The sequence below is a fragment of the Mixophyes fleayi genome, chromosome 3, assembly GCF_038048845.1.
Source record: "Mixophyes fleayi isolate aMixFle1 chromosome 3, aMixFle1.hap1, whole genome shotgun sequence".
In the NCBI taxonomy this organism is placed as follows: domain Eukaryota; kingdom Metazoa; phylum Chordata; class Amphibia; order Anura; family Limnodynastidae; genus Mixophyes; species Mixophyes fleayi.
Window position 1 is genome coordinate 318,098,228 of NC_134404.1, and position 26,136 is coordinate 318,124,363.

The 26,136-nt window shown below is 38.0% G+C and overlaps 1 protein-coding gene across 2 annotated transcripts in view; it reads left to right on the forward strand.

Annotated features, from left to right (window-relative positions):
* LHCGR (luteinizing hormone/choriogonadotropin receptor) overlaps positions 1 to 26,136 on the forward strand; it is a 130,695-nt gene that overhangs the window by 81,386 nt on the left and 23,173 nt on the right. For both annotated transcript variants that reach the window (XM_075204094.1, XM_075204095.1), the window contains 5 exons: positions 3,428 to 3,502; positions 6,985 to 7,062; positions 12,887 to 12,955; positions 17,480 to 17,554; positions 19,637 to 19,822. In XM_075204094.1, coding sequence (XP_075060195.1) covers positions 3,428 to 3,502; positions 6,985 to 7,062; positions 12,887 to 12,955; positions 17,480 to 17,554; positions 19,637 to 19,822 — 483 coding nt within the window. The remainder of the gene's footprint in view (positions 1 to 3,427; positions 3,503 to 6,984; positions 7,063 to 12,886; positions 12,956 to 17,479; positions 17,555 to 19,636; positions 19,823 to 26,136) is intronic.

The window sequence follows — 26,136 nt, forward strand, 5'->3', positions numbered from 1 at the left end:
GAAGTCTGTATACCTGACTCGGCCCCGTACATGCTTTTGCCCAGACCTATCCCTTACACCCCTCACGTTACAAAGAAATTGATCTGGCACATTCTGAATGCGGCAAACTGCCTAATAACTGTGTACTGGAAATGTACCTTCCCACCTTTACTGTCTGCAACTATATAAAATATATGGTCTACATATCAGTAGGAAAGTATCACGGCCACATACGTAACACTCCTTACACTTTCAGAGCAGTGTGGACTCAGTGGACAACATTCTATAACATAGAGCCCCCCCCCCAATCTTCATACAGATATTCCACTCCTCACCTTGTGTCTTAGACATTGCTCCTTTCCCTCCCCTCTCTTCTATTCCTCCTACCTGAGAACCCCCCACACCGTAAGCGAGATACTCACAATCAGAGAAGATATCCTTTATCCTTTCTTTAATGGGGTTTATTCTTTCCCCCCCATTACTACACTATAATCTGGCATGAGGATACATTTTGTTAATGGTCATTTTGATATACTGTTTCACTGAATTACAAACCAGTTTTTGTACGGTCATTGTTCTTTTCAATGTTTTTTTGTTTTCTTCTTTTTCCTATGCCTAACAAAATCAATAAACTTTACTTAAAAAAATAAATAAAATAAACATATTTCAGGATATCTGGCACCCCAAGCTATCTTATTATGAGGTCACTGTTTAACCTTTCATCCATATAAGTATTTAAGTTTTTACTCTGATATTATATAAGGTTAGATATGTTTATTGATAGAACCGATCTGGACATATGTCCTCCCCGTCCTTTCCATTACTAGTTTTCCTTCCTGTCCTCCCCCTCCTTCTCTCACACACTGCTTCTCAACTATCTGATGTTTAGTAGATGTTTTACGATTCTGGATACTTGTGACTTTGACAACTTATGTCAATGCATTTGTTTCATTATGTAATACTGTGTGGATCACTTTGCTCCCTGCTATGTTTCAAGCAGTTGGTTGAATCTTGGTATCCTCTTCCCTTCTCCCTGATGCACTTTTTTCCTTTTTGCCCCCCCCCCCCCCCCCCCCCGCATCCCTTCCTTTTTATTACTTATTTCTGAATCTGCAAAAAAATTCAATAAATTATATTAAAAACAAAAAAACAATAGAAAAAAACAATAATGTTACTAAAAATCTTCTGTTCAGATACATTTTTATGACTGCAATATATAAACAGTTTCATTGGCTATTAATACAGTGACATAAAAAGCACAATACCTTGAATAACTTCTTCTGTTTGATTAACAACATGCATCTCCCTTTAGATATCAAGAACCTGCCTTGAAACTTGACATAGAGACCTTATCTTATTTAATTAGGATACTCATTTCAACATTTGCTCTGCCTGTTTCATATTGCAAGATGACCTGTTGGAGCTGAGGGTTCATTTAATCATGTAGCGTGATCTTTACTTGACATCTTCAGGCTAGCACTATAGAACTGTATCTCAGACTGTAAATTAATCACCTAAATTGCAAGACATTTATTCAGAAGAAACATCCCAATAGATTTAAGGCCCCCATCATTATTTGCCGGTTCATGTTACTCTGCATTAATAGCCAATTATTTTTTTAACCTATAGTATAGCGTTAATAAAATAACTAATGTAGAACTCATACAAGCTTACTACATATTTATTGCAGTAATTTATTCACAAATAGGTGTTTGTGTAAATATTTCAGTCTCTGTACTTGATACCAGGAGCCGATTGGGAATGTAGAGTGGACATGAAAAATATTCTGATAGTGACCTTATGTTCCAGGCGGGCCAAATTGTCAGCATGTGGGGTCAAGTTGTCAGGTAAGGCAAGCCGGCAGAGTGAACTCCTAATTGTCCCTGCAGTTGGGACAAGGTCCTGACTGAGTAGGACAGTCCACAAAATTAGGAATATACCACTAGCGTCAGGAAAGTTGATAGACAGTAGTGCTCTCTTCTACCTGTTCCTGCAGCTTTTAATGTCTGCTGCTAGTGGTATCTTAAGCTCAGCTGCTACTTTCCTGGATCCTGGAATGTTGGGTCCTGTTTGAAAAAGGTATAGATCTATAAGATATGAAAAATAAAGAAACAAGAAAACACATTCTAGGCCTCCCTTCACAACAGCCCCAAAAATATATTAATAGTGTTCAAATTTAATAAATAGACATATTTCCTGCCAGCAAACACCAATATTAAATTAACAGCATTCACATTTAATAAATAGACTTTATTGCTCCCAACTAGAGCAAACATAAAATTTATACCATTAACATTTTATAAATATGCTTATTGACCTGCACCCAGCAGCGATATTAAATTTGCTTTTAAAACATAGGACTGTTTCCTCCCAACCAACCCTGACATTAAATACAGTATTCAAATTTAATAAATAGGCCTACTTCCCATTAAACAGCCCCGTCATTAAATTACTAGCATCCACACTTAATAGGACTATTTACTGCAATTAGGAGGTGACATTAAATTTATAGTATTCAAATGTAATAGGCCTATTTACCCTCAACCAGCACCAACACTAAACTAATAGCACTCACATTTAATAAATAATCTATTTTCCCCAACCATCCACACCCATAAATAAAAATAATTTTAATTAATGGCCGATTTACCCCCAAACAGCCCTGATAAAGAGGCCTATCTCCCCTGAGCCAGCCTTAACATCAAACTAATAGTACTCACATGTAATAGGCCTCCCTCCTTCACAGCTCTCCAAACATTCAGTTAATAGCCCTCAAACCACCCCAACATTAAATTGATAGTCTGCTAATGTCAACTTAAATAGTCCCCATCATGACCCCACTAAATAGCATCCTCTATCACCATCACCTAAACATTAATTATACCTATTCTCCCATTAAATGAATAACCCATGCAACCCCACATACCTATGTCAACCACATTAAATTAAGATCCTTCCCACACTTACTTTTTTCCATCTGAGGCTTTATGCTGCAGAAGGCAGACACCTCTGTATTCCTCTCTTGCTACTTGAACATGTGGGATGTGCATTCGTCAGGTAACATGTGACTTGCTGCCATTGGAGGCAGGCTGGCACATGTAGAGGGGAAGAAAGGGAAGAGAGGGCTAGGAATGGATCAGTGTAATATGCACTGCACATACAAAACAGTGCCTGGTTCCAGCGATGGGACCAGACATTGGGAAGTACACTAATGCTGGGCTGGCCCCAAAAAGCTTGGCCTACCCAGGACAAGGCTATGATTCATTGACGCCCTCCTGTCCTAGTTAAAGAAACAAAACAGACCTAAGATGGCCCCATGACATCAACTCCCAGTGAAGTCTATGTCCAATCGGCCCCTAATGTCATATATCTACAGAGTACTTTATGTGTCTTTATTTTAGATTTTCTTTGTGTTGTAACTTTATTTTTACATTGTCGTGTCTTGTAGGAGCATCTGTAACACAGGAATTCGTAAATTTCCAGATGTCACAAAAATCTTCTCTGTGGAATTAAATTTAATTTTGTAAGTAATACTCTATGTTATATTATTATTATTATTATTATTATTATTATATATAGCACTATCATATTCAAAAAAACAATACATTGATTACAATATAGAACACACCATGTGACAGATGGAGGAATGACCCAGCTTACAAGAGCATACAAACCAATAGGAAACAAGGTAGTTATGCAGAATGTACAAGTGCATTGTAGTACTCAGTTGTACTGTGTGAACAAGCAACAAATACAGATCGTGCTTATGGATGACATTGGCAATTGTAGTACTTCATAAAATAAGATTAGCCCCAACAATGGGTTAAATTGTACCCATCCCCTCCAGTCATTTGTATAGACCAGGGTTTCCCAAACCCAGTCCTCAGAGCTCCCCAACAGTGCAGGTTTTCTGGATCACATGTGACATAATTAGGACCACCTGTGGATCTGTTACAATGTGTCAGTCAGTAATGAATACACCTGTCCTCCAGCAAGGAGATATGGAAAACCTGCACTGTTGGGGAGCTGTGAGGACTGGGTTTGGGAAACCCTGGTATAGACTGTGCCAATAACCAGCCTGTCAACTCACTAGAATATAGTGACATCAATCAATTTGTGATGTCAATAGATTCTAGTGATTTGATACCGTAGGCCAGTGGTTCATTACTTGTTGTGAAACACCTATCACAAGATTCATATTCTCACAACACTCCGATGTTAAAATATGATGAAATAATAGAATCGCTGACCCCAGGGCCTTAATCTGTGCTGTCATATAATGACAACCTGCCAGCAAATTCCCCAATGTCAATAACAGACCCACCATCATTATAATTATTTAAAGTGACCTCTGTGTGCTAAAAGATAAAGTAGTATGCACTTCCATATTTTAATAGGAAATCCCAGTGATGTTTAAGTGATTTGTATTCAAATTATACAATTTATCCTAACTTTACACCTACCTACAATATTAACAAAAGTGCTATAAAAGTTTGGGTTACGTTTACATTATTTTGGTTGCATTAACTGCATAAAATAAAAAAAGTTTATTTTTGTGACTTTGCCCATTTTTTCTCTCTAATGCTAATTGTAGTAAACATAGATGAATTAGTTATAAGGATTAACACATAACATAATTGTGGGGAATAAGGCCTAATCACAACTGCATTGTAAATACTGTGTCAAATGAAGCCATTTATAATTTGTTTTTCTTTGTAAGTCAAATGCAAGTGACTTCAAAGCAGAGCCCTGCTATCAAATGGACTGTGTTTATTTGGTGGCTCTGCACATCCCTGTGTTAAGAGATAAAAGCATAATTTTAAGGGGAAATTGAGCAGCTTCAAAGGCCCCTGGAGTGATATACATCCTGACATAGGGGAGTTTAGGGGACAGTCACCTAGAGACTTTGGGCAGCACCGTGGTAAGCAGTTATGCCTCACAGTGATGCGGTCATGAGTTCAATTCCCTACCATGGCCTTATCTGTGTGATGTTTGCATGGGTTTCCTCCCAGAACCAAAACATACTAGTAGGTCAGTGATGGATAACCTGTGACACTCCAGGTGTTGTGAAACTACAAGCCCCAGCATGCTTTGCCAGTAGAAAACTAGCTGATATCTGGCAGAGCATGCTAGGGCTTGTAGTTTCACAACACCTGGAGTGTCACAGGTTGGCCATCACTGTAGTAGGTTAAATGGCTGCTATCAAAGTGAGCCTAGTCTATGTGTGTGTGTGTGTGTGTGTGTGTGTGTGTTAGGGAATTTAGACTGTAAGCTCTATTGGGGCAGAGACTCATGTGAGTGAGTTCTCTGTACGTTGCGGAATTAGTGACACTATATAAATAAATGATGGGGGAGCCATTCACAAGGAGATCACATAAGGAATTGCTATATTTTGTATAGCCAAATATATTTCAGTTTCCAAAATACCACTTCAAATCAATAAAAGTAGTGAACTACCACATATTCATAAATAGCATGATGCAGGGCAGCACATATGTCAAATAAAGCATACAGTCACACAGAGAAGTTGAGGAAATTAATATAAGCTCAACTCATACACTGGACCTAGGTCTGTTTGGCATCAATAAGTTGGCAAATTTGTAGTAGATCTATTAATAATAAAATTGGGTCTGCATGAAACTCCACAGGAAAGTTAGGTCACATAGTAGAATTGGGTACTAAATCAGGAAACATGCAAATTGTGGTTGTAAATAGTGTCACAGACCACAACCCCCAGAGGTGGAGAAAGGTGTAAAAGTATCTTTAAAAAGCCTAGACCATTTACAAGAAATTGTCAGCTCTTGCGCATCAATCTAATTTAAGGACTGTCTATCTCTTCTGTCTGCCCCAGGCATACAGATTATTATACGTAAATTATGCTCTGTACTCATCTCATTATAACTGTTATGTAATTTTTCTTTATTTGTATGTTAATTCTTTATTGTTTTCATAACCTGTAAGCATTGTACCTTTTGTATATTAAATCTAAAAATTAATAAGTGCTGTCCTTATTGCTCTAAATGAATTCACTGTCTGTTTAGAAGAGAGAGATTGCTTGGCTGGATTAACCATTTGGATACCAATGTGTGAAGTGTTAACTATTTTAGCTACCAGAGCACAGAGTGTGCGCAATTTGGTAATTGAGTCATACGTATGCTACGGGCCTTTTACATAGCTGGTGGCAGTTGCGGAGAGGTGTGTCTGTGTTGGGAAAGGGACCAGCTAAATCGGTAGCCTAACAGAGAGGTGAGTGCGAGACTTAGGCTGGAATCCTGTGTGTTCCCTTACAGTAAGCTTCCAAGTCACAAGTGCGCAGAGTGCGTTTTGTGACAGGTAAAGGTAGTCAGGAGAGGTTTCCTAACAAAACAGAGGTGATATATTGTTTCACTGTGTGAAGATAGGATAAGATAATAAATCAGGGAGAGGCTAGAAGTGGCTATCCCTGACACTCATAAAAATATATTTAATATAGTACACCACTATATTAAAAACTTGCTATATGTCTTCTAAAAAGAATAAAATAAAATGTGATGAATTTGACTCATAATAAAGAGAAGTTAATCCCGGTGAAGCCAAGACAGTACGAAACACAAAAATTGCTCCGATCCTTAAGATGCAAACTCCAGACATGTCAGGGATATATCTGAGTAAATCTGAAAGCCAATGTGAATTACAGCTCATTTGTTCCATTCATATTTAAAGACCTGCTATTCAAAAATTCTTACAACACATGAAGCCTGACAGAAATGTGCTGTGGCACAAAATCAATGATGTGGGCTCAATATTGGCTTTGCCCAGAAAATAACAGGCATACTTCGAGTAGTGTTGATTTATTTACATGCATCTGCTTTTTTTTTTTTAACAATTTTGTTACTTGTTCAAATAGTTTCAGGCTGTTGTGTTATTTACATACATTTTTTTTTTTGGGGGGGGGGGACATTTAACTGAATCACATGGCCTTCTAATTTTATCTGCATTTTTAAATGTATTTCTTTTTTTCCACAGAGAGATTTATGATAATCTGCATATATCAACAATACCAGCAAATGCTTTTCAAGGGATGAACAATGAATCTTTAACATTGTAAGTGAGACATAAACAAAACCCTAACCAAACGTGTTTTGCACATTGTGGGACCAGGGCCGGTGCTAGGGTTCTCAGCGCCCTAGGCAAAATTTCAAAATTCCGCCCCACCCACCCCAGAACACACCAAATACCCACTTCCCAGACACTCACACACTTCACTTTCGGTAAAAAAAAATAAAAAAATAAGCCTTACCTCCTACAGCGGTCTGGCTGCCGTGATGTTTCATAGAGAACGTTGTCCAGACTCCACTGCTGTCCAGGGGCAATCACAGGATTTCTAGAGGGGAAGTATCCAAGTATTAGATATGGGAACAAAAACTTGTGAGAATGACCCATCACACTCTGCTCCCCCTGCAGCATACTGCCCCACCCCACTGCTTGACCATGTGCTCTCTCTCCCCCCCCCCCCCCGCAGCACCATGTCCTCTGTCCCCCCCCCTGCAGCACCATGTCCTCTGTCCCCCTCCCTGCAGCACCATGTCCTCTGTCCGTCCCCCCCCCTGCAGCACCATGTCTTCTGTCCCCCCCCCTGCAGCACCATGTCCTCTGTTCCCCCCCCCCTGCAGCACCATGTCCTCTGTCCCGTCCCCCCTGCAGCACCATGTCCTCTGTCCCCCCCCCCCTGCAGCACCATGTCCTCTGTCCCCCCCCCCCTGCAGCACCATGATTTTATTTGCACGTCATGCTCTATATTTGACTTGCAGCAAGTCAATAATAGAGCATGAGGTGCCAATAAAATAATTATTTTATCCACCATAGTGTTTAAATCAAAGATAGAGCATGAAGTGCAAAATAGTCATTTTTCCAACGCATATTTTGCAAATCAAATATAGAGTATGACGTGGAAAATAGTAATTTTTATACCATTGAAAAAATACTATTTTCCACCTCATGCTCTATATTTAATTTTCAAGCTATGTGGGAGAAAAATTAATATTATTTGCAACTTCATGCTCTATCTTTGATTTAAAAACTATGGTGGATAAAATAATTATTTTATTGGCACGTCATGCTCTATTATTGACTTTAAGCAAGTCAAATATAGAGCATGAGGTGCAATAAAATAATTATTTTATCCACCATAGTTTTTAAATTAAATATAGACCATAATGTGTGACATAATAATAAAAAATCCTACCCCCAACATTTTTTGGGGCTCCACACTTCCCCTTTGGGTACCCCATTTTTTATAAAATGAAATTAATAATACAAAAAAATAAAAGATAAAGATACTTACTGTTTTTGATGCTGAAGGCTGTTCAGATGCAGAGAGGCTCTTCTGTAATGGCTGCCCACCGCTCCTCAGCTTCTTTACACCAGAGGGGTGGAGCAGCCGTGGCATGCTGGAAAGAGAGGGGGGCGCTGGGTAGCAAACTTTATTCACACTGTCTGTCACTGACAGACAGTGTGATATACTACACAGGCGCCGCGGAAGAGTGACCCAGTGTCACCTGATCACTGATGTCAGTGATCAGGTGTGTGACAGATAGTGGGAGCGACACGCCGGGCAGCCTGAGCGGACATTGAAGAAACAGCAGCGGCACCCCGCCGCCGCTGCACCACCTCTCCCACTTCTCCCGGCTGACTAGATTTTCAAATCTAGTCAGCGGCAGCGGCGCCCTGCAGGTCCCGGCGCCCTAGGCAACTGCCTAAGGTTGCCTAATGGGAGCGCCGGGCCTGTGTGGGACTCAAATTAAGTTGAATGCAATTTGCATTCGTTGCAGAACATGCTCTTTTAAATCTGAGCTTCCGCATACAACACTATTTGTGAAGTAGTGCTTTGTGCGCTAGGGCAGAAGTAAAAAAAAGTGTTTTTCATATCACAAATGCAATTTGTGTTCATCTTAACAAGAGCCCTTGTGTATGCCATGTAATAGGATTATGTGACAATGTTAGACTATTTGAACTAAACCGTTCTGGATCCAAGGTAGAAGAAGGGTGCCAAAACATAACCAAAAGTGTTAATGCAACATACATTAACAAAACAACCAGCAAATGTATTTAATTTATAAATAAGTTGTCCAGTTTTGATCAACTCCTTCTAAAAACCAATAACCCCTCTCACTTAAAATTATAATAATAATGATATTAACATAAACCATAGATAAATAAATACAATTAAGTGGTTTAATAATGGTGATTAAATTGCTTGGTAATCGAAAATAATATGGTTCTTTAAAGAAGAACACTCAAGAGACAAATAAGCTATATGAACGTTGTACTAAAAGTAGCAAGTTTCAGCATTTTTGTAGTCGAGCAAGTGATTTTCATGTAAACAATCAGAGGAGGAAATTATTTCACTCTTTTCTGTCAAGTGATTTTGTAGCTGTGCAGAGTTTGTTGCTTAGTTTAACTGTTTAAGTTTAAGTGTGTTCTAATCGAAAATATTATGGTGAGACTATACATACAAACCATGTTTATGTACCTTTGTAACCTCCTGAGCCTGTAGCTGTCCTCCTTTTACCTGGTTAACCTTGGCTTTCCCAAGGATGTGTAGAGCTAAGGGTACTATTATGAGAGGTGGAGAGGATACTTTTGCTGAATTAATAAACGTATCTAGAAATCATATGTCTCCTATCACCAAGCACTACCTTGCAATGGACTTACTTCCTGTCCTGCTGGCCTCTATAGAATATATCCAGTAGGCTTTTCAGGCAAGGACATGTGGTCAAACCATCTTCAGACAACCAGCAGTCATCCTGCTGTTCCATATCCACTGAACAAGACCATATGGTGGCCAGACTATAGATACATAAACTTATTTCAGCTCCAATTCAACTTCTTTGGAAACAAAATAAAATGCAACTATTAGCACTGGTCCTCTTGTGACATGTTTGGTGAGTAGATTATTTACAGTGAATTAAACTGAGATTAGGACAAATGGAAGATATTAGGACAACTGGTTTTTTTTTTAGAACCAGGTCAGTTCTTATACCCCAGTACCGGCACACATCTCTGGCACTCTAGCATGCACCACCCACAGAAGAACATCTACAAAAGGAAACAAGAGATGCATGTGAACCACTAAGTAGAAGAGCAAGCTGAGCTGTAATCTGTCATCTCAGAAGGAAAGCACAAAATTATCTGTGACAGAGGCTTGTCCAAGGACGAACAATGACTGGTATTGTTAATATAAGGGCAAAAAGGCAAGGACATAGCTATCATAGGTGCAGCTGCTACAGACCCACAGCTGAGGATGCGTGTATGCCACTTTTTCACCATTGGGCAGTACATGGGGGCCCTTAAAAAATTTTGCTATTGGGCCCACAAATGTCTTGTTACGCTCCTGAGCAAAGATTCAAGATTGCTTTAACATTATTAGTGGACGCAGGATAAAGATCACCTGAGTGGGGCCTTCCTGTTTGTAACTATGCCTCAAAAGTATAGTGTTTCAAGTTTGCTCAAGAGAACAGTACTAGTATACACTACAGTGCAGATTATGCTATGTGAGGATTTCTTACACTATTAGAATTTTGGGGAGAAAAAATGAGAGGTCTACAAGTATTCTGATAGGATTATGGCTTGAGTTTGGTTAAAGCTAGGTGGTAGGCTCCGATTTAGGTCTAAAGTTAAGGAGATATAAGGGTTAAGATTAAAATAAGGTTGTTATTATTTTGGAAGCAACAATTCGCTCGCAGGAGGACACCTGAGAGCCGAAGTTTCTTTAAGGGCCCTGAGCTATCCAGGCTCCATTCCTAGACAGTCTAATGGTGTAATGATGGGATCAGAACATATGCCTCTTCATTATGTAACATTTTATATCTTCTTTTTCCTCCTCGAATTCCACATTATTGCACATTGGATACTTTTAAGTCTAGGGTTAAGGCTTGAAGAAGGATTCCAGACTCAATCTTAGAATCATATTGATCAAGCAACAACTCACTTTTTTGTCTTAGAATCATATTGATCAAGCAACAACTCACTTTTTTGAGTCTTCTCTGTACAAAAGGAGTTTCTCATCTTAGATGACTTATACTGCTTTTATACTGCCGCCCCTGCAATTTCCCGGGTTTTTCAAGCCGAGTTTTTAGCGAGGCACAGAGTGTCCCAGCTCAGAGACCCCGTTCACTCTGCACCTTTCCCGGGTCGACCCCATTCATACTGAACACGGGTCTGCCCTGGCAATACGTGTGAGTCATCACAAGAGGAGCTTTCATTGGCTGTAAAAATACTGAGGTCATTTAAAGGGAAATAGTTTTTATGCACACAAAGTTGAGGTCAAAGTGGGTGGTGACTGTTCACACCATTGGTTTAATCATGGCCGACGAGTCACTATTGGGTAGCCCAGAGTTCCTGTTTTATTGCGTTTATTTGCTGTTTTATACATCAAATGAGAGCTTGATGCAGCTGCACAGTGTCATTTCAGGAGAACGGAGCAATTTCTGGCTCAGAGGTAGAATACTCGGCGTCTATATATGCACAGGAGAGTTCTTCTCAGGGCCAGCGTCCCAGACACCCAATCAGCTGCTTTATGTGAGACCCGGGTTGAAAAACTTGGGTCTCGCCAGTCATACTGCAGGCTAACCAGGGCTGACATGGGAATTACCCCACCAAAAGTCCCGGGTCTAAATCCTGGGTTTTCAGACCTGGGATTTTTCACTAGCACCATTCAATACCACGTCTAAACCCGGGTCGTCTGGGCTTGCCCTGGCAACAACACGGGTTTTTCAGGCAGTATGATTGGGGCATTATTAGTAGGGACATATTAACCCTAGACTCAAAGCTGCCCCTCCACCTGTGAATTTTTTTTTTTTACTAGCACGCTCCTTCACCTTGCCAAAACTCTGGGAGCTTTTACATGCAGCTAGTTTTCCTGGGGTTCCGTCAGTGTTTGTCATATAGAACAGACAAATTCATTTAGTTTGCCTAGTCTATCTGTGAGTGACACTGTGTCTGTGGATTGCATGAGGGCAGTTCATATCAGACCACACAGTAGTGCCCCCCAGGGCTGCCTTCGGAAGCTGGGGGCCCAGGATTAATTAATCTGGTAGGGTCCCTCCACCACCTCTCTCTTTGCTGTACATTACAGTATTCTTAAAAAATATAAATATTATTAACAAAATATATATAAAAATAGATTTACCATAAAAAATATATTTTTTAAAAATAAAAATTTATAAAATTGATAATAAAAGTAAAATAGAAATAAAAATCAATATACATGTAAAATTAAATATAATAAACTAAATATAGGATATATTCAGAATGTTAAATAATACAAAAAAGTGGTGGTCAGTGGTGTTTCTATATGAAGCGGTGGCTTTCTAAAGCTGAGTGTGGAACTACTAAAAAAAACAAGAATGTGCTCATTCCAGAGGCTTTCCATTCCCAAAACCGAAGGGAGATGTTAGTGGCACCTCTGATCTCTCACACATACAAACACACTTGTAATGAAAACTGCCTAGGGCTGATACATGAACATTACCACATGTGAGAGTACTAATAATAAGACAAGAGCCTCACTATTCACATGACTCTAAGTAAAATTACAGCAGCCAATAGTCAATTCTAATATATACAACCAGAATTAGAGTTTCTCTCCTACAAAAAGAACTTCACATTACTTCCCCATAGCAGGTTTTAAAGTACAGACCATAGACCCTAGTTGTAGGCCAGAGTAGGAAGGCTCCAATAAAAATGTTATAGGAAAGCTTTAATGTAAGGTGTAAGTTTATCAAGGAGTAATTACTCATCTCATAGTAGGTAAAGTTACTTTATAATCTGTATCTTTGTACAACGTTCCAAAATTGTTAAGAAAACCATTTGGTGGTTTAATGTGTTCTGTAGGAGTAACCATCTTTCTGACATATTCATATTACAGGAAACTTTCCAGGAATGGATTTGAAGAAATACAAAACTATGCATTCAATGGAACAAAACTGGATCAATTGTAGGTATATAAATGTCTTAAGCAATTCACTTATCACAGGTTACTTATGGAATGTGAACGTTGACATACTGCACAAAATGAACTGAATTATTTTATTATGTTACTCTATACGTGAACATAGAGAAATGTTATTTTGTATTGTGGAATACAGTTCAAAAAGTAAAGCTGGGATGGGCAGTCTGTGTCACACCAACTGCTCATAAACGTCCATCTAACGCACCTGTAAGCAGCTCTAAAACAGCTGGAATAACACTAGTTGTCCAACCCTGATACATTCTAAGTCTTCTCACACTGTAAAAGTTCTGAGAATGATACAAGTATTGGTTTTCACAAAGATTTCTGCTTCAGTGTCTTTTTAGACCTTTTTGTCAGAAGTGTCAATAAAAGCCTTTGACAATTACATTAAATTTATGCAAAGAGTCAATATTTGCAGTGTTGACCCTTCCTTTTGAAGACCTCTGCAATTGGCCCTGGCATGCTGTCAATCAACTTCTGGGCCACAAGTTCTCAATGGGATTAAGGTCTGGGCAGTTTTCTGGCCATGGACCCAAAATTTCGATGTCCGAGTCACTTAGTTATCACTTTTGCCTTATGGCAAGGTGCTCCATCATGCTGGACAAGGCATTGTTCGTCACCAAACTGTTTTGGGATGATTGTGAGAAGTTGCTCTTGGAGGATGTTTTGGTACCATTCTTTATTCATGGCTGTGTTCTTAGGCAAAACTGTGAGTGAGCCCACTCCCTTGGCTGAGAAGCATCCCCACACATGAATGGTCACAGGATGCTTTACTGCTGGCATGACACAGGACATTTTTCCAGACGACCCAAACAATCTGAATGGGGATTCATCAGAGAAAATGACTTTACTCCATTCCTCAGCAGTCCAATCCCTATACCTTTTGCAGAATATGAGTCTGTCCCTGATATTTTTCCTGGAGAGAAATGGTTTCTTTGAACGCCTTCTTGACAATAGGCCATCCTCCAAAAGTCTTTACTTCACTGTGCGTGCAGATGCAGTCTCACACCTGTCTGCTGCCATTCCTGAGCAAGCTCTGTACTGGTGATGCCCTGATCCCGCATCTAAATCAACTTTAGGAGACAGTCCTCACACTTGCTGGATGTTCTTGTGTGCCCTGAAGCCTTCTTCACAACTATTGAATCTCTCTTCTTGTAGTTCTTGATAATTCGATAAATGGTTGATTTAGGTGCAATCTTGCTAGCAGGAATATCCTTCTCTGTGAAGCCCTTTTTGTGCAATGATGACCGCACGTATTTCCTTGCAGTTAACCATGGTTAACAGAGAAAGAACAAGGATTTCAAGCACCAGTCTGTTATTCTAACTCAATCAGCATGACAGAGTGATCTCCAGCCTTGTCCTCGTCAACACTCTCACCTGTGTTAACGAGAGAATCACTGACCTGGTGTCAGCTGGTCCTTTTGTGGCAGGGCTGAAATGAAATGGAAATGTTGTTTTTGGGATAAAGTTCAGTGTCATGGCAAAGAGGGATTTTGAAATCAATTGCAATTCATCTGACCACTCTTTATGACATTCAGAAGTATATGCAAATTGCCATCATAAAAACTGAGACAGCAGAAAAATATTTGTGTCATTCTCAAAACTTTTGACCATGACTTTATACTGTATATAATTATGTTACGATTTGGTATAGTAGATAAATACTATAATGTGAAATACCATTATATGACGAGTAAATAGATATAAAAATCATCATGCAAAAGGACATACTGCATCTCCAGTTTCTCAAAAAACCAGAAAGGAACTGGTGTAAGTTTATTATTATTAATACTATAATATTATTATTGTTATTTATTTGTAATAAGTGTCTACTGGCATTCTTGCTCCAAAGCTATAGGAGCTGATCAACAACATCCTGGAGGGGGGCAGCCTTTGACTCAGCCACTACAAGGGCCAATATAGTGGGTATCACAAATCTGCTTGCAACCCGAACTTGTGTAGCCTACTAAATGTGTTTTAAAAGTCTTTCCAAAAATCCTAGCTACCCGCTTCAACCCCATCCTTCCTTCATTGTTGTACCCAGACCAAGTGGGCTTTGTCCTTGGCCACTAGATTCAGAAAACACCAGAAACAGAACTGACATACTCCCTGATATATACAAATGTTAGTGTCCTACTATTCTCATGGCCCTTGAGAAAAGACAAGGCTGTCCCCTCTTGTCCACACAGTATCATCAGCTTTTTCAAACTAACTGGCCTCCACTGCTATCCAAAATCAAGATGGACCATAGAACATGGGATAAGCAATTCACCTGGATTGGCGATATCAACTCCTTTATTTATTTCAAACCGCATTTCTAAATTTAAATATGAACCTTCATTTGGGCTAAAAGACTTTACTTGCTGCAGAAGTTTACAAGGAGGGGACCTGGGCATCCAGACTTAGAAAATAATATATGGTGATGCACATCACCCAGTGACTGCAATGAAATGCCTCTTCATCCACTAAGGATTGGCTCAGCATACAAACAGAAAGCATTAAGGTTTAATTTTTTTTATTAATAACTTCAGACTATACACTTTCATCAAACGAATATACCATTTTAGTTAACAGGCCCTCACCACACTAGACTACCCGTTTTCACTGGGCCTCCTCATAGAGTCTACTTTCTTGCTGTACCTGGGAAGAAGGGTGAAAACATTCTTCTGCCATTAATGTAAAATGTCCTTATGGACAGAGAAAGGATTGCTCTGCAAAGATTAAGAGGGCTGGGGCATAGTCTGTCCACCACCAGATCTGTGTAAAATAGTATAAAACGATGTCTAATAACCCTGTAAACTGCTACATGTGAATGCACTTGGAACAGGTCTCATAAGATCTAATAGAGCCAATAAACACACTATGAGATCCTGCTTGCTCCATTGACCAAGAGATTAAAGCTTAAACTTTAAGCCATAAATTGGTCGTCCATATTGCCAAGTAAGTGGTCAGGAAGGATTGAACCAGTGTCAAATAAAAGAGTTCTGTAGTCGCTACATATCAGCCAAGTGTAAGCTCTACCAGGTGTCGTGGAAGGAGCCTGGTGGTGGCAGCTATATCCTCTTTCAACTAGGGACAACCAGTTTACTCAAGGGCCTCACTTAAAATTTGGAGTAAATCCAGCTAGGATGAGTTGCAAAGGGGGTGCGTCCTAGCTGTAAACGAAATCTTGCAGTGTTTACATGAAGCTCCCTAGTATTTGTGTGCTACAGGAAAAACATTCAGTATTTTGCATTCATGGAAAATAGAAATGCATTTACACTAATTGCATTGCAACATGTTTTTTTGCACCGATTAGCTGCATTTCCTCCTAACTCTAAATGAAGCCCATGGTCAGTGAGTGGCTGGCTTTGCCATGCATTGCTAGTAGCAGTTGGTGACAGTTCATTTTTTCTAACCAGTGAAACCCCAAAAAGCCTAGTGGAACGGTGTGGCACTGTAGGCCCATCTCATCACACCTAGTGCCACAAGTATCTACTTTAAATGGTGTACCCATATGGAAAATATTAAGTGTTGCCACATGAGAAAAAAATATTGTTGCCCCTCTGGTAATGAACCAGTATGCCACAATAATATAATAAAATAAAAATTCCCTTAGTATAATCATTAATAATTTGGCCCACTAATTTATTCATAAAATAATTTTTGCCCCTCTAAACAAGAAATCATGATTATTCCCATAATTAAAACTTGTATTGTGTCTCCTGTTATTTTAACGTTGACTAGCAGTGGAAAGCTGATGTTTGCTGATCTCACCTATCCAATGCAGCATGTTGATTCTGGCGATTTTCACATCAAACTTGCGGCGAGTTTCACTAAACAGATGACGGGATAGGCATTTTAAAATCAACGGAGATTGGATTTTGGAATCTCAAAATCGCAGGTTAATACATATGGCAACTTTGCACATAAAATCCAGGGGATTTCAAGTGATTTGCAGCTGCTGGAAAAAAAATTGAACTTTGATACATTTACCCCCTAGTCTTTGCTATATTGTGCATTTTAATTAAAAACCTGTATGCATGTTTCAACCATTTTTAATGGGAATCAATGTTCTATACTTTTATAGTCTGTCTTTTTGACATATCTTGTATTGAACCATGAAATTAAGAGAGGCAATTTGATCAAGTCAAAAATATACAGTATATATTAGCAAGGAGAAATTTACTCTGTAGTAGAAATCCATTGCAGCAAATTATAGAGTGCTTTTATTATTTTGACATTACAGTCAGACCACTCTTAACAATCATCTAGTCCTCACCAAGTCCTAAAATGTGATACATCTAATCTCATGTAAAAAATAACAAAACAGATTTTTCTTTATCATTGTTTATTCAACAAAAAATTACGCAACATGCAGAAACCATGTGTTGTAAAAGTACACCCTTATTGCTTCCATATCAATTAACATTGTTATTTGTGCCAGGAGCTGCTACTCAATTGCACTTGATTTTTTGATTAAAACAGAAATTCAATTGAGAAAATGTAGTTAATATTTGTTATATGCAGGTTTCTTGATAACAACAAAAATCTACAACGCTTTCATAATGATGCCTTAAAGGGAGCTACTGGACCAAATCGTTTGTAAGTATAACAATAGTGATTTCATTTTTTTCCCCATGACATTTAAGCAAAACTTTAAAAAAAATTATAATTTGGTCATTGAAAAAAAATGAATGAACAAATTCAGGGGAGTGCAGTTAAGTTTATTAGATTATGGGCAATAAATTCCTTATGTATGTGTATAAGTACCATTTATTTTATAAACATACTCCTGTTGATTTTACATTTAAAACGTAATAATGTTAATTACAAAGTTTACGTCAAAGGATGACCCATTAAAATCTAAATTTCTCCCTACCTCGTACAGTTTAAAAATGATTTACTATTGAATTGTGGCTCCATACTTACCACCTATTCAGTGCTATCATTAATGTGAACTACCAGAGGAGTATAAAGGACTAATATTTAACTGAACTTGCAACTTCAGTCTCCTGAGTGCTGCCTCTTTGCCTAGTTATTATGTGCTATATGTGATGGTACGCTATACTACTGTATTAAACTATAGAGTGCTATCATGTATACCACAGAGTATTAAGGCAAGCCCGCAACACCCTGGAAATCTCTCACATCATTAATCGGCAGAGGAGAGATGGACATCCAATTCACTCTCCTGCTATTACACAGCATTCACTGGTAATCAGTCAATTTTTACTGACCATTCCCCTTAGTGTAGCTACGTGAATTGCACAATCAAACAGTTTTTCCTGAGACTTCTCCATCTCTATAATATAGTACCAGCAAATGTTTATAGGTCACCACTTTAAAATGGACTCCAAGTACGAGGTGTGAGTGGGAGCACCAAGAGAAATCTGCAATTTCCATAATTGTAACTTCTTATTGGTCTGGAGGGTCACACCCATTTCTGCAGTGTCGAGCAGCCCTTTCCCCTGTTTTCAGCCAAGTCAGTGATGGAACCTCAGGAATGTAGCAGCCCCCCAGGCTCCAGTGAGGGAAGAGATGTGCTTTTTTCCCCAACCTTCCTAGGAATGCTGCTTTAAGGCCAACACTAAATATGTGGATATGTAGGTATATAACACACTTAATTCTATAACAATATAAAACTTTAAAGACAGTATAGGAGAGAGAAAATTTGCTTTTAATGGAATTGCCATTTAACATACATTGACAGAGTATTGGGTTACTCTTACAGTGATATTATAGTTGATCTGTGTTTGAGGAGGCAATAATAACATGTGTTGTGTATGAAATGTCTTCATACACAACACGTGTTAAAATATATATACATACTTTAATAATGTCTTTTAACAAAATGCTCCACTGCCCAATGCTCCACACAAATGTGCTATTATTTAAAAATAATGTGTGGACGGGAAGGGGCGCTTTAAGAATGTTTAACTTACCTCTTCATTGGCTTTATAGTTGCCTCCTGACTCTCTTCGTCATGGTGCTCACACCAGCAGTTGCCAGACAGTAGACTATCAAAGGTATAAATGTCATATCAAAGTCCTACCTTATACAACTTTAGAACAACCCCCTTCATAAAAATTTTTTTTCACTTTTTCTTCTAAAATAATGCTCGGTTTAGGCTTATTCATAGCTTACATTAATCAGGAGAGTGAGGAGACACACGGACTGTATTGCAGGTGGCACTCCTGTCTGTGTGAAGATGTTTATTACATTACTTGTGGCTAGCTTCTCTGCCAAAGTGCAAGATGAAGCAGGAAGTTGGTACCATTAAATATATAGACAAGAGCAAAAGACCACCATCTCGGATTTGGGGCAAAATGTAAGAATTTTTTGAGTGGAAAATAGATGTGCACTCCCTCCACCCATTTAAGTCATTTCAAAAGACTCACTCCACCAAAAGGTAATAATGTTTATTCAATGGGCCAGAAAACCAGGCTTACCAGAGTGCACCATACTTTGTAAACACACCACGGGGAGGTCAGAATAATTTATTTAACTGAACTCCTCCCCTTGTTCCTCCGCAAACTCAGCCATCTTGATCCAACAACACTTTGGCGAACATATAGGTGCACTTGTGCAACGTGAGGCTCACAATGAGACCAAAGCTGATTTTGCACTGAGCAGTGGCCGTTTTGTGCTTTTTAAATGACCTTCAGTATGTTTTGTTTTTTTAAGAGACATATCATCAACAGCTTTAGAGCATCTACCCATCCATGGACTGGAATTTATCCAGATCTTAGTCGCAGAAAAATCTTACTATCTGAAGAAGTTACCAGCTCTGGATAAACTTGCCAATTTGGTGGAAGCTCGGCTAACCTATCCCAGTCACTGTTGTGCTTTCACTGACATGAGATCAAAGGAGTAAGTATCAGTTTTTACTTTAAAATGCACTGTATTTATTAAACCGCTTTTTGGAGTTTATTGGCAAGTTAACCAATGACATTCACTTTGAGTTTTTAAAAAGTATGGGGGCAATTCTATGAAAGTGAAGGAAGCAGAATATGGAGGGAAAACATTCCTTAAAATAAAGGCAAATTAACTCCATATTATATTTAAAAAAATAGTCCCACTTTTTTCTACAGTTTAGAGCACAAACGTGGTAATGTTAGATGCAAAAATGTACTTCCTCCACTTTAACAAATTTCTCCAGATGGAATTGTTTTATTACTACTACTGCTGTGATTGTTATTTGTATATATATGAGAAAGTGTTCATCAAAGACAAACCTCTTAATCTCTACCAGTATTTATGAATAATTCTGCCCATTGCACAGAGACATGCCACATCTCATATATGTACCTGTCTATGTAATGTAAAAAATAAAAATACAGTGTAAATGGCCAAGGTGGACTTAATGGGTTTAATTATTTTTTTTTCTCTGTATTTGGAACATTTGGCTACGTGATAGAAAAAAAAAATAGTGTACAAAACAAGTTATTTATTGTATATAAGTGTTATTCAGTGCTTTTAACATCCGGATCTCACTGCAGCTTCCATTGTTACTGGATTCAACCTGCTGATAGTCTTAAAAGAACAATCTAGAGTGCTGGGTGTCCGTATAATCGATCTTCTCCGATTTCAGTGCAATATTTCACACCTCAAACTCCAGGTAATATTGCACTAATATTGGAGAGGACTATTTGTTATGAACAAATCTCCACAATGATTCTTACTAGAAGCTTAATACGTGTGTTTACACTTTTTTTGTTAAATTAAATTGACTATACTGACTCCCAGTGCTCTTTTTTTTTTTCTGTTAAGTAACTCATGAATTACAAGGACAAATATGCAACTAAGCAACACATTATCACTTCCTTCTTCCTTTACAAATAGTTAAAAAATCCATTAAAAGTATTACAAACATTAAAGGGATGAATATGCACAATAGGCATGAAATACAAAAATAAAATCAAAATATATTAAAGCAAAAAAAAAAATCTTAATTTTTCTGAACTTTTTAATTATCACTACGTCTTAAAACATTGATTTACATTTAAGAAAACTGCTGATTTATTAACAAAGTATAAAAATAATCTAGTAGGCAGAAGATTAAATACCCCACTTCACTTTTATACAATAAGAGGAGTGTCTCCACTGGTAAGCCAAAAAAATATAATTGCTTAAACAAAGGTAGGGCCAGAGTTGTGTCAATCTGTGAAATATTTAGTGACATTTGTTGGAATGACTTTCCTGATGTCATAGAGACATCTTATCCTATCATATAACTTAATAGTACATCTCACATATTGAGTATGATAAAGGCTATGTCAGGATTTAAATAATATTCTCACTGTTACAGTAGCTGCAACATGTAATCTAAAAACATAATCAACTTTTTTTTGAAAAGCAATCTTTTTTCACATATTCTAATGTATAGGACTCTTGAATCCTGATCTGACCATTATTATAGTTTAGGTGCATTGACAGTATTAATTCCAAAAAGACCAGAGGCAAAATGTATCAAGCTGCAATTTGCCCAAATCGACAATTTTCAGCATTTTTTTCGGGCGATATGCAAATCTCTGATGTAAGAGGGAGAATTGAGAGACCGCAGAAAAAAAAACCTTATTTTCAAAGGCGCCCATTACATATTGCAGTCCCAACTTTTGATAAGAATACAAATCATGAAATGTTTGAAGCAGCGGTTTTGCAAATGGACCGTAAATTGCCCCAAAAAATCCCAAGAAAAAAAAAGAGGTGGTTCCGAGAGGCGAGATAGCTCAAATCACCTGTGTTTTGAACTATCTGGCTATTCATTACATTACAAGAGGAATACAATTATTAATTATGAGATAAATCATTATTTCTTCATTAGAGGGACAAAAATAATTATCTTATGCAAAATTATTTTATTAATATGTTATTGGGCCAAATTTCATATATAATTATCTTTAAGGGGCAATAATATTTTCATAATTATATTATTGGGGCTAACTATTTGATTACCAATGAGGTAATAATATATTTGTTTATAATGTGGCAACACATTATTTCCTGATGGGAACACTTGTGGCACTAAAAGTGGAAGCATGCACATGAGCACAAGTAGTACCACACGTATGCACTTTAAATGGTGTCCATATTTTAAGGAGGTGCCACCTGTACAATATATTAGACTTTCTAAATAACATTGTACAGGCAGCGGCTCCTTAAAATACCCACGCTTAAGAACAGCAAACATAATGTGCAGCATGAAAGTGACGTCATCCTTACCTGCCGGCTTCTTTATTCGTCGCCATGGTTTCCGGTCACTGTTTAAAGCTGTCAGTATTTAGCCGGGGAATACACCTTCGGTGTATTCTTGTTGGCGTATCTGGTATCGGCGAGATAGGCATCGTAAAAAGGTACCCCACCCGTTTTTAGAACTATGTGTGTGCATTTACTAAAATGCCAGGAGAAAAAAATCACTGCCGATTTAGGGAAGATACTTAATTATAAACTAATATAGAAAGTAATTTAAGAGTACCAGATCTTTAATAAATATAATGGAAGCTTATAAATGGATCATTAATATTCACCTTTAACTTTTCAAACTAGTCAGATTTGTTATAGGAAATGTGTTCAACCTATATCTGTTTTGTAGAAAAGAAAAAAAAACAAGTGTGGCGTTAAGGCCTGTTTTCCCCAGGTGATGCAGTAAATAGACAAATATTCTTACCGATAATTTTATTTCCTTGAAGTGCTCCATGGCAGATATAACAAATGGGTTAACCCATAGGGCTAGACACATCAAAACTTCTAAGAGAGGAAAAGTGGGGCTGCTATCCATAGAAACTAAATCAGATTCAAGCTCTCATTTTCCAGCATTTAGAAGATAAATAGCTAGAATCTGATTGGTTGATATGGGCACCACCTCTTTTTCCATTTAGAAGGTATGATAAATATTCCCCTTAATCAGCTGAATAAAGACAGGAAAAAAATACCAACCCTGGAAGGTATATAGTGTGTCTTCTCGTTCTTGCAATGTCTTCTGTCTCTGAAATGTATAAATAGATCACGAGGGAGGTATATTGGAGCTGCTATGAAGTACCTCAAAAAAAACTAAATCAATTGGTAACAATAATTTGCTTATTTTCTACTCAGACTCCATGGCAGCCTTAATTAATGGGATGTTCCTGACCAATCATAACATAGGCTCATAAATTAGACAAGTACTGCTCTTGTAATGCATCTAAAACAAATTATTGATCCATTGATTGCAAGATCTTCTACTCAAGTTGTGCATCAGTTGAAGTGGACATGTCTAAATGGTAATGTCTGAGAAAGGTGTGAAGCAATAACCAGTCTGCTGCTTTACTGAGATCTTTAGCTGAAGCTTGTTTCGCCCAAGGACGTTGCCACAAACCATAAATTAGACAAATACTGATCTTGTAATGCATCTAAAATTATTTATTGATCAACTGCTTCCAAGATCTTTAATCCAAACTGTGTATCAGCTGAACTTTACATGTTTAAAAAGTAATGTCTGGAAAAGGTGAACCATCTGCACAAGGAGGTTGTTACCAACCTTGAGGAATGCACTTCATGTCCACTCTTCTTATAATCCTGTGTAATTACTTCTCTAATTCAATTTGTCAGTGTGTCTTTAGATGTACCCTGTCCTTGATGTGGTCCACAGCAAGGAGAAAAGGCTGATCTGTCTTCCTGAACTCTTTTGTTCTAGAGAGATAACTCGGACAAGGTCTAACGTATCCAATTGTTTTTCGCCGTCATTGGTTGGTTGAGGGCAAAGGGACAGAAGTAAAAACAAATGTGATCATATCCAATGTTGCCTCACAAGGGAAATGAATCCCTTTCTTCATGATTTACACACTTTTAGTTGCCATCTACTATTTTTTTATACAAAAGGTTTCCAGGTTTGCCCTGGAGTCCAAAGCCATCGCTACCTGAGATTTGATCACAATTCCTGACAAGATATGTAGTTTCTTAAAACATTTCTCCATTTTTTTGTCCATTGGATCTTTTATTAGACCACCATCTTCTAATGGACAAGTAGTTTTTGCTGAGAGACGTGCTACAACGTCATCAACCTTAGGTATTGAATCCCACTTAGTGTCAACATTTTCTTGAAAGGGATGTATTCATTCTTTAATAATGAGTTCTTTAATAATCCTGTGTACTACGAAGCCTCTACACCTATGGTGATTCCCTTCAAAAAAAGAATCCAGTTATGACTTTAAAGTCCTCTATTCCCATGGTCTTATTAACATTTTCATCCATCACTTCTGGGTTAGATGACCTGGGCTCCTCTATAATTTCCCCTTTATCACTATCAGATAAATCTTTCCCATTTCATCATCCAACTGATTAAATTATTATATTGTTCTGGGGCTGACTCTGGATTTAGGTATCCAGTAGCTTATTTAGTCATTAGGTAAATCCTTATCACATGCTCCACAAACACAATTGTGAATCTTGCTGCTCCTTTTTTATTATGTAGGCTCTGAAAGAATATTGAGAAGGAATAACTAACTAATCTAATAAAATAATCACTCTGACTAGGGGCATATCTAGAACGGATGTCTACAGACTTTTTGGGGTGGTTTCCAGAACCATGATTGGAGGATGTCTAAAACCTTAACGATGCAGACTGAAACAAACACCAATGTTTCTGGCTTACTGCCAATACATAAGTGAATCTGATATGGAAATTACATCAGCCACCTTCCCGATGTTTTCTGATGTAGTGGCTGTACACTCGCGTCTAAAGAAAGAATTGTGTTCAACCCAATGTTAGCCCTGAAAACAACACTGTGAATGGAATTACATTAATCACTATGCCGTCTCCTAAACTACTAACACTAAAGAGGATGAGTAACTGACCTTATTTTTTCTAGGGTTGTGGCAACTGTGAAACTCCTTCACCAACTATAAGAACCACATAAGTGAAATAGTATACCTTCCAACTGTCCCAAATTTGGTGGTACAGTTTCATATGTGCATACTCACTATGCACCTTGCAATTTAAGGGTGTTTTAAGAGGTTTGGATTGGGGCAGCCTATCTCTTCAGAATGTAAATGTAACCATGCCTTCTTTTCAGAGGAGGGGTGTTAGGAGGTATGAAATACAGAAATAAGTGTATTTTTAATAACTTTTTATTAAATAGAAGCACAACCTTGTAGTTCACAAAATAGTACTAAAATTTAAAAGTAAAAACAAAAACAAATTTATGAATCTCATAGAATCCAATCACTTCAGCAAACTCTCTGTGCAGTTAATTGGCATTCACAAACACCGACAAGAAGCAATTATTTTATGTAAGTGATTAAAGTAACTTTAATATTATGAGTGTCTAGAAAGGATGTGTGTACAAAGTCTTGCAGCTGATTATGAGGTAGGGTAAATCAAAAGATACAACAATTTGAGGTGCGCTTAGATAATACTGTAGTTTCTGTTTGACACTTGTTAATGTTCCTAATGTTTGTGTCAGACAGAGAATAGAATGTTGAGACTAATGTGAGATTTATGGATTTATTGATACAGTGTATACACACTTTTATACAAATATGGTGATGATTTTAGTTAAAGTTGTTCCCCTTGGCGCTCCGCTTATTATTCAATATTAGTATAGCCGTTTAGTTATATAAATACAATATGTTTATTAACAAAGTTTAATCAATCATGATTGTTCTGGCCAGAACACAAATAATAACTGCATGCAGTAAATGATAAAAGTACATGGATAACAATTAAACAGTCTGGAAATCATAAATGTATATCACACTTGGACACTTTTCTCAAATGTACTTATCAAGAAGTCCTGGTGTGATGTGATACAGATGAAAAGTCCATATGAAACCAATGCTTCTTGGTTGGTTATAGTCGTTGATATATAACTTATATTGCAGGCAGTATTATTGTGCCTCTTAAGGGCTCAACGGAAGGAGGCTGCGCCTGTATATTACAGAAGTCTTCTTAACTACATTCTACAGGCGCAGCCTTCTTCCGTTGAACCCTTAAGAGGCACAATAATACCGCCGGCGTTAAAACGCACGTGATTCTGCGTGGCCGGCTTCTTACGGTCAGGATTTCTTCTTGTCCGCGGCGATCGCTCCGGCTCTATACTTCCGGGTAGCACTGCCGCGGTCATGTGATCTGGGAGGCGGGGAATTCAAACCACCCCGCTACTTATGCCTTACTCTGACACTCTCCTGTGTCAGAGAGCAATAAGTGT